The sequence below is a fragment of the Vigna unguiculata genome, chromosome 3, assembly GCF_004118075.2.
Source record: "Vigna unguiculata cultivar IT97K-499-35 chromosome 3, ASM411807v1, whole genome shotgun sequence".
NCBI classification, from domain to species: Eukaryota; Viridiplantae; Streptophyta; class Magnoliopsida; order Fabales; family Fabaceae; genus Vigna; species Vigna unguiculata.
In genome coordinates this window covers 64,772,998-64,785,029 of record NC_040281.1, presented here as the reverse complement: position 1 = coordinate 64,785,029, position 12,032 = coordinate 64,772,998, and the positions used below count along the sequence as shown (strand labels likewise).

Below are 12,032 nucleotides of genomic sequence, written 5' to 3'. Positions count from 1 at the left end.
AAGTACACTTTATGTTTCACGGTTAAGTCGTAGTGAGAGCATGAGTTGACATACTTGTATAAGTTATTTTCATATGCTCCTCTTTCATATTCAGAATTGTAACAAAGCACATTTTTTTTATTTTCTGGGAGAAACTGAATCACAGGATAGAGAATAAACAGAACTAATTGTAATAATAACACTCATAATTAAACCTCATGCATTTAATATTAGTAGAAGAATATGTAGAGTTGTGCAGACGTTACAATTGCAAAAGTACACACAATTTGATTGAATTGCATTCGGGTGGGATCCATCTGAACTGGATTCAACCCACTCTCGAGAAAACCTCAAGTGTCATGGTAAAGTTAATGCTCACTTATCATCAACCGACACTTTTTAAGGAAAATTATAAGAAACCAAAACACCATTCTGTTCAAATAACTTTACTTACTACACACAAAATTTTGTTACCCTATTCTTAGTGGGATTTTATTTTTGGGGGGCATGGTTTTGTTAGTGTTAATGAATTGTGATTTATGAAGCATACCAAACACTTGAGTTGAGCTGAAAAACTGTAGAACCAGGGATTTATGGGAGCAAAATAACTGATGATGGACAAGATCTGAGAAGATAAACACTTGAGTAACTGTTGCCGTTATCTGTTGTCTTAAGTGTGATTGCGAATAACGTTTGTGGTGTTAAGAGGCGTTTAAGGGGCGGTTCTCAGAGACTGGAAGATAAAGGGGCAAAGTAGGGGCTAAGTGGGTCTTCCTCTCTTGCCCCCAAGGAACAGGATAGTGGCTGGGTGCCACAGAAGCTGTAAAGTTTGCCTCTTTTTTATAATTTTCGCATGTAATTGATCTTTGTAACTCGTTGTGTTTTTAATTCATTGTGCATTTTTGTATAGTGAGGCGAGGGAAAAGAGGGGAGGGGAATGTCCATGAAGAGCAAGGGAGGAGCTGTAGAACTGAGTGCAAGGAACGTTCTGCACAGGAAATGGGCTCTTCTGCTCTGTGTGGCAAGCTTCTGTGCTGGAATGTTCTTCACAAATAGGTACTTTCCCTTCTGGCTCTGCATATTTGAGTATCAAAATTTTCTCTTTCTTTAGTTATCTTCGGCCAGTGATCAGTTCCTGCAAACTGTGGTTATGCTCTAAGAAAGGACATTCTATTACCTTTGTCTTCTGCATTGGGACATTTATTCTTGTTCTTTTTTATTGTTTGTTTTACACTTCTACTTCGATTGTAAATATTTGTTTACAATTCTCCACATGATATTCTGTTCGTTTCATTAAATGTACCAACGTTATTCAAACTCATTTTATTTTATTTTACTCTCTTCCACTTCTTGCATCTCTTTCTTTTCCTCTGAATAAAAAAAGTGATTGGTGGGTATCCATATTTTATTTCCCTCCCTCTATCTACGTAGTTGCTGAAAATTGTCAAGTTTTAATTCAATTTAGACATTGCCTTGAGTTTAATTAAATGAAGGCTTCTTTACACATGGTGTGGCCTGTCATATTTTTTTGACATTTCTTCGTCGCCTTCGGTGGTTTTGATCATGTTTGAACAAATATCAACTTGTGAAGCTGAGTTCATTTAAGTGTTCACAACTTTTTTGCTTTTATTATCAGATGCTGAAGGCATAGGTAGTTACTAAACTAGATCTCAAGGGAGCTAATGATTATGATATATGTGTAATGCTAACAACAGTTTTGCTTCAGGATATGGTCTATGCCTGAATATGTAGAATTTCCAGGGACTACTAGTGAGATTGAAAGAATAAAATTAAACTCTGATGGTTGTAATCTAAATACAGTAAGTGTGTCTGTTTCTCTTTTGTACATATTATATTTTTGTATGTTATGCATGCATTTACCCCCATCCCATAATATTTATAACTACTACTGGAATTTGTAACAACAGTAGAAGTTCCTCTCCCTTGAAATGATCAGGAGCTAAGAAAACAATATTTGTAATATATTTACACTTGTTTACATTTGTGGTTAGTTCATTATTCATTTGCACTCGTTGTAGAATGGTGGAATATGTCATTAATGTATCTTTGTTTTTGGTAATTTATTTCATTGGGGATGAATATGCCTTCAGAATTAAGCCCAACATCTTTTAGCATCTCTTCATCTAATAAGAATGAACTCCTCTGCATTGTTTCTATAGAAGTTTTCTCTCATTTGGATTTGTTCATTAAGACAAAGGATTTCTTATATTCTGAGGAGCTTTGCAAGGATTGTATTTGGCCTAACTTCTCCTTCTAAGAGAAACCCAAAAATAGTTGAGCCAAACTTTACCTTAGAGTATTTTTGTTGTCCATGATATGCCATCTGATTTGGACATGAAGTGTGGACAACAAGCACATGCCACCAATTCATTTGTATTGACTTATTGTTAATTTGATATTAACAAGGGAGAAAGGGTTGAACTCTTGCTCGTTGAGAGGGTTCCAGACCAACCAAATGTTTCAAAAGATTAGGTTTTGACTAAGCTTTGAATGGCTCTTGATTACAGTACAGGGGTTGAATAGTAGAGTGGTTTAGTGTAGCAGTTGTAGTGTATGACATAGTGGTTATAGCACACTATAGTTGTGCTATCTGCTCAGTGAAAAAAAAAGCCTCAGAACAGATTCATTTAAGGCTTTTTAGGCGGGGATATGTTTGGGTTTGTTTCCTTTCCACAATGACATCTAAAGCTGTAATAATAGCAGTAAAAGTGAAGATTTGACTTTTGTTTCTATTTATTTGTATGTTTTGTTTAAGAGACCTATGGCATTATCTTAATTATGAATGTCATTGAGTATTTTTTTTTATCGTTTTTGAGAATTATGTACATAAACTATATAAATATTTCAAGATTGCACATATCCTGCCATCCACTATCTCACTGTAGTGTTTTTGGGGCTGGATGCTATGCACTACTATGAGGGATTTAAATCCATGGGTTTAGGTGCAAAATAAGAGTACTTTTTATATGACACATTTTTCTCTGTTTGCTTTTTGAAAAGTAATGCTAAAATCTCAGGCATATAACTTTCAGCTGCATCTTGTGCTATTTATGAAAAAAAGATCTGTAATGATGACATGTTCTGCTTGATGCTTTACCTTTATTTTAAGGTTGCAAGGCCAAACTCAAATTACAGTAAAGTGGAAGTTTCAAATACACAGAATGTTGTCAACAATGATGTCAACAATGATGTCAAGTAAGCCAAGCCACTGCTTCTTTGCATGGGATTTACTTATATTCGTATCAAATAACTATAATGCTAATCCATTTCTATACATGAATTGCAGGAGACCAAGTAAGACAAAAATCTACGTTGGAACTGAATCTTAAATTTGCTTTGCTACTTCCTGAATTTATGCTGAATGGTTGTGCTGTGTCAGGGAAATCAGAGACAGATGAATCAAGTACCAGGAAAAAATATTTCATGGTTATAGGGATCAATACAGCTTTCAGTAGCAGGAAACGAAGAGATTCTGTTCGTACAACTTGGATGCCACGAGGTGATTTAATGATATTTCATCACTTTCTAGTTTTTCCTCTCACAAAAGTTCTCCTTTAGCATGCTTAAGAAATTCCATGCCATCATGTATCTAATCCATGGTTTCTAATGGAAATTCATTAGCTAATGAAAGGCAAAAGTTGGAGGAAGAAAAGGGCATAATCATACGATTTGTTATAGGTCACAGGTGAGATTTCCTGATATTCACTTTCCGTTATTGTTGTGCTTTCCTACTTTTGATAATTCTGTTGCGCTTATTTTCTCATGATCTCAGAACTTTGTTTTGTGGCCTAACTATCAAATTGTATCCAACTGATAATTGTATTACCTTGTATTACCTCTTTCTGGTGCAAGTTGTGTTTATTTATATCGTCTTTTTTGTGTTGATTGGTGGTATACTTGTTCTTTTAGTAGATGAAACAATAAATAATTATATCAATGACACAATGTCATGAAACCTTGGGCTCACCCATATGATGAATTCCAATATGGTTGGTTGAGTTCATACTTTCTTGAGATGCTAAGAAACCATAACCTACAGATTTAATTAGCCTTTTTGGTCTATAGTTCTACATCTGGTGGCATTCTTGACAAAGCTATTGAAGCTGAGGAGAGGCTTCATGCTGACTTTTTGAGGCTGGTAATCTTTCTCTCCCTCCAATTTTCATTTAGATGCATAATCCATATCTTTTATATATATATATATATATATTTATTTATTTATTTATTTATTATTTTTTTTTGTTGATGAAAAAAATACATGTGTTAAGCAGAACCACGTCGAGGGATACCTAGAACTCTCAGCTAAGACAAAGACCTACTTTTCGACTGCTGTTGCCTTGTGGGATGCGGAATTTTATATTAAAGTTGATGATGATGTTCATGTCAATTTAGGTAACAGAAAAAATATTCAGCGTGTATCCTTACTAATTGATAATATGATATGTGGAGAGTTAGGAGAAAGTAACCGGTAAAAGTTGAGGTGATAAATGTAAGTCAGTTTTTACACATGATATGTGCAGAAAAATAACTTCATTTCTTTAGAAAGAAACACCATATCATTTCAATTAAGCCATGGCAATGCTTTCTCTATGTTTGGTATATTGAACTGTTATATATTGACAGCTGATACATTCTCTATAGAACATTCTTGTAATTGTTATGTTGCCCTCATAGCTGTATTTGGAGTGTTTGCTTAATTGGATACAAATTGGCAGAAAAGTGAAAGGCATAAAATTCACTTGACTAATGATTCTTTTAGATTTTTTTTACTACACTTCATAATATATACTTCATTATATACCATTATTTTCCTCATTGTGCTTATTGTGCCGTTTCCAATCTCAGCAACACTTGCATTGACTTTGAGCATGCACCGAATGAAACCTCGGGTGTATGTTGGGTGCATGAAATCCGGTCCTGTCCTTGCTCAGAAGTAAGAAAGCCTGTGTATTGTATTTTTGTGTTGTACTTTAAATACACTTCCTAGTTTAACCGTCTTACCACAGGGGAGTGAAATACCATGAACCAGAATACTGGAAGTTTGGAGAGGTGGGAAACAAGTACTTCCGTCATGCTACAGGACAATTATATGCCATTTCCCAAGATTTGGCTACTTATATATCAATAAATCAGTAAGTCTTGTTTTCCTTTCTCAAAACTGTTAACACAGGCAAGTGGGTGTTTGTATGTCGATGATATTGAGATTCTCATTATGCAGACTAACAACTTCATGGACTCTCATCTACTAGTAAAGAATTGAATATTATACAAACTAATGTGGCATTTAGTGCTACTTTGATGGACTGATAACAGTTTGATTTTACAATACCAGGGATGTGCTTCATAGATATGCCAACGAAGATGTCTCATTGGGATCTTGGTTTATTGGTTTAGACGTGGAGCATGTTGATGATAGGAGAATGTGTTGTGGCACACCCCCTGGTATGTTCTATTTTATTGTACCATAATCTATTCTAGAGAAAATTCATGTTACCCACTATCATTAATCAAACACTTCTTCAAAAGCATTATATAAATCTGAGCAACCAATGAAAAACTTATCATCCAATTGTTCTAGTAATGTTCGAGATGTCATGCTATGATTCTTTGTAAGGTAGTTTTCTTTCTGAATTCTGTGATTCGAAGTAAACATGACAAAATGATAAATTTACATGGTTCTTTCACTGGTGCAAGGAAGCCATTTTATGCTGGTTAGAAAAAGTTTTCTATGTCGGTTTTATAACCAGCATATGGTATAAAAAGTTTCCTATACTGGTTCTGAAATCGACATCCGGTATAGAAGACAAGATCGTAGGTCTTTATATTTACCAACAGTGGTGCTACCCTCTTGCAGATTGCGAGTGGAAGGCGCAGGCTGGTAATATATGTGTTGCTTCGTTTGATTGGAAATGCAGTGGAATCTGCAGGTCTGTAGAGAGGATGAAAGAAGTTCACCTGCGTTGTGGAGAGGATGAAAACGCTTTGTGGAGTGCAACCTTGTAAACTAAAGAAGTAGTGAAATAAAAATTGAGAAAGCTTGAAGAACACACGAATGGCGCAGGCCATAGACGTAGTATAAGAGTAGTAGTAGGTGGATTAAAATGGTATTAAGATACAATTTTTGTGAACTGAGGACACAAGCAACCCTTTTGCAGCTGCAAAGGAGAAGAAAGAGAAGGAGGAAGAGTATAGTAGCAGCAGTAACAAAACCCATTCTTTTGTTGTTTAGTGGCTGGAGGACTTTACATTCTAGTTCTCTGTCATGTCTTACTCTTCATAATAATTATCATTATTTCTCTTCTGTTTTTCTTACACAAGTTTAATATAATTTTATTTGTTTCTCAAAAGTGTTACCTTTTCATTTTTGTTTACCTCACTAACAACATCTTATGAAGTCTTGAATGAGAGTCATTGAATAAATAATGTGATTTATTTGTCCAGTGAACAAATTGTTCATTCATAGAAGAAAAGTTGATGCAAAAATACAACTCTAAATTATGAGAAAAAAGAAAGAAAGAAAAGAAACTGACACCTAATTTTAGTTTTTATTATAAATCACAAAAAAAAACTTGTAATCTTCAAAAGTTGTTGTCAGGAAAAAAAAATTGCATTAATTGTAAAGAATAAATGTTAGATTAATTCGTAATCAATTTTTTTAATCAGATATGCATAAATATATTTCTATATATAAGCTGTATTCCAATGATTAATATACAACTTTTTCTTGAATCAACAATAAAAAGTATAAAAAAATCATGTACAATAATGAACGAAACTCAAGGAGATTTGATAAAAATAAAATATAATTCAATTTGATTTGATTATACACAAATCTTTAACTTACAAAGGAGGAACAGGTCTTGAATTGTTAAAAAGTAAACAAAATAAAAAGTAGTGACCCAAATACGCTGTAGCATATAGTTTTATTCTATTTTTTTTTTTAAATATTACTCATTAATTTTAAAATGGTCTATTTCATTAAAAAGTAATGTTGTAAGATAATGAGGCCAAACAATATCAACCAAAAGGGAAAATAAATTGGTTAGAAAAAACTTTAAACAATGATTGCTTTTAAGAAAGTATTTTTTGAATTGCTTTACGGTTTGTTATAAACAATTTTGATAGTATTCTTAAAAGCCAAAAAGAGAAAAAAAAACAATAAAAGAAGTGAAATAAATAAAGAATAGCAGAAATTTTTGTAGTGTTTTGATTCTCTTTTTATAATATAATCATCCATTGAATATTGTTTCACTATAATTGATAGGCAATAGAAAAAGTAATATATATGAAGTTATTTTAACACGTCTGAAGAAGTACAAATCTATTACACCAACACTAAACTTTTTGATGTAAAAATGAAAATTAAATTACATTTCCAAATGAATATAAGCAAGAAGAAAATTTTCCTATTGTAAATTTTCCAAAAAGTATGAATAATGATAACAATAATTAATAAAAAAAAATAAAAATATAACAAACAAACCTTTTCTTTGTTGTGCGGAATCAAAAGATTTGTTTGGAGAAGCAAATCAGAGTTGAGAACTTTTGTAGTTGGAAACATGTCGAAAATGAATGTTAGTGCTTTAAATGTAAACACGAGAAAGATGGGATGATATGAACCTTTACACAGAAGCAAAGAAAGAAAACGTAAAGAGAGATTTATCTTTGCCAATTCCCACTTCATTGATTTGCCTCTAATGAAGTCCCTACCACTCTCAAAAGAGAAAACAAAATGCAAAAGCTAAAACAATTTTCCTACCTACCATACCAATTCACTCTATCCCACATCACTGCTTTTCGGAGACACAAAAAAACATGCTAATTCAGCTATCATCTTCAACATCGAATCTGCACAATCTTCGCTAACATAACTTTCATTTACAATTCCTTTTTGCTATCTATGAATTCTAAGAACTTACCGAAGTTGATAAAGAGTTTGAGTAGTAGTGTGCATGAAGAAAAAGATGAATTACATGTGATATTGGCACGGCTCAATCAAATAACACAGAGCTTTTGGATAATAAAACACTGGCTTCTGATTGAACCGCACCAATATCTCAAGTTCTTAATTATACTTTTTGAAGTATGATCCTCCACCACTTTCCATTCCTGCACTTTCTTAAGAAACAAACAAGCATTGGTTAATAAATGTGATAACAAAAGCTAATTACCCCCTATGGTGGCTGCAGCATATCATAACCAGAAAGCATAATCGTTGGAAAGTTTGATGAAGAAAGCATGTTCCTTTGAAGTAAGTAAAGAGTGTGTCCTGTGAGATTCTTAAAATATAATAGAAGAGAGAGAGAGGGAGAGACAGAGAGATGCAGAGCCTTAAATATGGTGGCATTTACTTTGCCAACGACTCAGAGAAAAAAAGGAGGGGGCACATTAAATTGTGAGAGTGGAAACAAATGGAAAAGAAAGGCATATTTTGAAGTGTGACAAGAAGAGAAGGAGTGGAGGTTCCAGGGTTTTATATTTATGAGTCTCTGGGAGGGTAAGTTGGTATGCTGCCAACCACATTTGAAATTCAAATAGTATGAAATGGCTTTTGGAAAGTTTGTGAGTGGTTGGTGTCAAATTGTGAATGTAGTGATTTGATTGAGTCATGCTAACTCGTGTCATTGATTCTCTGTTCGACCAATTATATTTGGTAATTGGTTTCTCAACAACACATCTATGTGGTGCAAAAAGTTTCATCTTCACTTTCTTCCACATTCAAAGGCAGAGATATAGATGTAAGTGGACATAGTTGTTAAAAATTAAACCCTCTTTGGTATAAATCCATACAAGGATGTTCATAGATCACTAGGAAAGTATATTCATGATTCATAGAATCTACTTTTTTTTAATCTTGGTTGTTTAATTTATGATTAATCAATATTAATAAAGAAAGAGAGAAAAGGAAACAAATGAACAGGATCCACAAAATCCCATGGAAGAGGTGGATGTCACGTCTCCTAACATTCCAATGAATTTCAAAACTCTGACTTCTCCATAGTTATTTTTTTCATCAAATCCGATTAAGAATTGAATTTTAAAGTTAACTCAATTTTACAAAATTAACTTATTTTGTTAGGATAGACTTTAACCCATTATTATATTATCATGTTAAGGAGTGAACTTTAAGTATAACTCAATGTTATCAATTTGGATTCGTGTAAATTGATTTTATCTTCGGTCGATGGAAAATCTTCACATTATCTGTAGAAAATTTTGATGTAACGATCATGTACAATCTAATATTAGAGAAAGATGTATGATTTGAATAAATTGTTGTTAAAAAAAGATGTTTATGAAGTGTTAGTCTTTTTGATAGAGTTGTGGTGCCAGCTGGTGATACCTAAATTAGTTCCCCTTTTTGATGAGAGAAGCAGAATAATAGGTTAGCATATACAGTGTTAATTAGTTCTGATGCATAGGTTGGGAGGGACCCTGTGACATGTTATGTTGCTTCGAGCATTTCCGCCAGTAATGCCCATAACTAAGGGGAAGATTTGCTCGCACACGTTTTCGAACCAAAAGTTTTACTTTATCAACAATTTGGCACCACCCAGGAGAATAAAACAATTTCAAAATTAATAAAATAACTACAGAACAATCTTTTTTTAGTTTGCTTCACAATAATTGGATTACAATTTAGCTTTATCTAATCTGCTCACAGCGACAATGCATGCAAGACAGTAAAACAGTGTTTTTTAACATGAGACGAGGGTTAAGGCCATAGTGCAGTTAACGTTGTTGATTGTAACGTTTGAGACATATTTTGTTGAGGAAAGAATTTGGTATAAATGTGATTAAGAAAGAGTATAAATGGAGAAAAACACAAAGGTGTAAGTAACTAATGGAGGCAATAAAGAGTTGCATTGTACATGAAGAGAGTGTGATGGTATTAGAAGAAGAAAGGGTTTGTTCTAATTAAGTAGTAATAGAATGTTTTGTGCATGATGGAGGCATCTGAACACTATTTTTGGGGAGAGACCTCAAATGGTGAGCATTCCAAAATTTCCAATTGCAGCTTCGGAGGACCCTTTGAAATACCAAAACTAGACCAAAGAGTTGGCCAAATGTCAATTCCAAATAAATGCTCACACCGTGCCCTTGTTTCTCTACTTGTGCTCTTCAAGTACCTTCTCTGTTTTAACACACACAAATTAATACTGCTCCAGAAAATTTATAGGTACTATTCAACCAACTGCATCTCAAGATCTGCATCAGATTCTCTCATCTAAATTTATCATCATGCTCTTCTTTAATCCATCCCATTCACTAACCCTTCTTAAACTTTCAAATCTCAGCCAATAGTATGTCACTAAACAAAACTAAACCCATTCAAAGAAGTCACAGTTTAAGGGAACTACTTCAATTATTAACTTCTGGTTTTTTAAGCCAATCGTATTGGAATGTACAACCAAACACACATGCAACCAAAGACAAGTTAATTGAGAGACAGGAAATGAAATGCTGAGACACACTATCTTACTCCTCCCTCAACCCTTCACCATCAATCATTATATTTTCTACTGCATAATCAAGTTAATTTTAGTTTATACTTAGCATGTGATTTGGTAAACTGCCAGAAGCACAGATGCATATTATGTGTGTGTGTTGAATAATCATTTTCAAATTTGAAAAGCTTGTCAGATAAAACTCATGGATTGTTATTGTTTGATGTGTATACACTAATAGTATGTATTCAAGTGTGTTTCTACCGTCCATCCCATATAAATAAAAAGTAACCAAACAGCAGTAAAAAAAAAAAGGGAAAGTTGAAGGTTGTTTGATGAAGTGTTAAGCTTTATGTAATATATAAGTGGGGAAATAAGTAGAAAAGTGGGCAAACCTTATTCTTGACCGAAGTCCTACCAAAACCTCATTGTACTTAGTAGCAACGATATGTCCCTATCTTCATGTGAAATAATGTCTTTTCTTTCAGCTTCTTTTACACTAGAAAACAAACTGAGTTGAGTAATGTCAGTTCACACAATAACGTGTAAATCCTGCAAGTGATATCCCACCTCCTTCGGTCACACTGTATTCACAGCAATGGCTAATTAAACCACCCTATTAATTCCATCTTCTTCAATTCATGGAAGAATCTTCTTCAGACAGTGCAATAAAGTGCTCAACATGCTCACTGAAAAATATCTCTGTCTCTATATATAACTTCTTCCCTCCCTCTAAGTAAAACCATAATATATATATATAGTGATGATGATGATTTACAGAACTTGCAAATAAAAAATGAAAAAGAAAAAAAGTGGGGTTGATGTAGTTAATGGTATCCACCTGCTAAAGAGAGGTTTTGAATATCAATACTGCTCGTACTTCTGCCAGCACAGTAACATAATAATGCACCTCTTTAGGATATAGAGCCTGGACCTGTGTTCCTTGGCCCTTTTGAGGAATCTCTTCTTCATGCTGGAAGCCTTCTCACAGGGACGAGGTTGTTGTGTGGAAGTTGAAGGATTATTATCCATGGATTGTGTTGTGTGGAAGTTGAAGAGAGTGAAAAAGAGGAAGATAGAATATAGAGAGGGGAGAAGATGAAAAAAAAAATGTGAGAATGAGAAGTGTGAAGAGATTTTGGCATGGCTTATGGACACTACAGCACAGCAGTGTCCAATGGCATGCATATTGTGGTCCTGGTACGATCTGACTCACACAGTGGCCCTCCCAACTGAGTTCTGGGTACTGGATTCACTGGATTGGCCCTTGGGAAACCAAGGATCTAATGTATTACAACTTGGATTGGAATCGATCATGCATAAAAAGACAAAATCAATTCATCTCATTAACATCATTCATTATTTTCAATCTCCACATTTACTCACACCACACACCAGGTATACGAATGTAGAGAATAAATGAATGAACAATAATGATGTACTGATTCAATCCCTCAGCATCATCTTTTTTATTTTGTTCATGTGTTCAAAGAATGTATATTATGTCTACTCAATATACTGTAACATGGTTAAGTTAACTTACTAAACCAATGGGACAAAATGTGAAACAATTATATTGATTTG

The 12,032-nt window shown here is 33.8% G+C and overlaps 1 protein-coding gene across 4 annotated transcripts; it reads left to right on the top strand.

Annotated features, from left to right (window-relative positions):
- The first annotated feature begins 294 nt into the window (after positions 1-294).
- On the top strand, positions 295-6,347 carry LOC114175597 (probable beta-1,3-galactosyltransferase 3). Of its 4 annotated transcripts, none has more exons than XM_028060358.1 (13): positions 295-801; positions 890-1,035; positions 1,706-1,799; positions 3,110-3,195; positions 3,287-3,294; positions 3,380-3,499; positions 3,622-3,685; positions 4,066-4,138; positions 4,272-4,392; positions 4,846-4,933; positions 5,007-5,132; positions 5,333-5,442; positions 5,928-6,042. In XM_028060358.1, exons 2-13 carry the CDS (start codon positions 917-919, stop codon positions 5,933-5,935), a joined length of 1,017 nt encoding a protein of 338 aa, XP_027916159.1. In that variant the 5' UTR covers positions 295-801; positions 890-916; the 3' UTR covers positions 5,936-6,042. The 4 variants fall into 4 exon arrangements, with proteins under 4 accessions (XP_027916159.1, XP_027916157.1, XP_027916156.1 ...); XM_028060356.1 differs by having other exon boundaries at positions 304-806; positions 5,855-6,347; XM_028060355.1 differs by having other exon boundaries at positions 305-801; positions 5,855-6,347.
- The last annotated feature ends 5,685 nt before the right edge of the window (positions 6,348-12,032 follow it).

Excerpts from the sequence above, each read along its gene's own strand:
- LOC114175597 (XM_028060356.1), top strand. The coding sequence starts at position 917 with ATGTCCATGAAGAGCAAGGGAGGAGCTGTAGAACTGAGTGCAAGGAAC. Across the intron at positions 1,036-1,705 it reads GGAATGTTCTTCACAAATAG|GATATGGTCTATGCCTGAAT; the intron begins GTACTTTCCCTT and ends GTTTTGCTTCAG. Across the intron at positions 3,500-3,621 it reads TACAACTTGGATGCCACGAG|CTAATGAAAGGCAAAAGTTG; the intron begins GTGATTTAATGA and ends GAAATTCATTAG.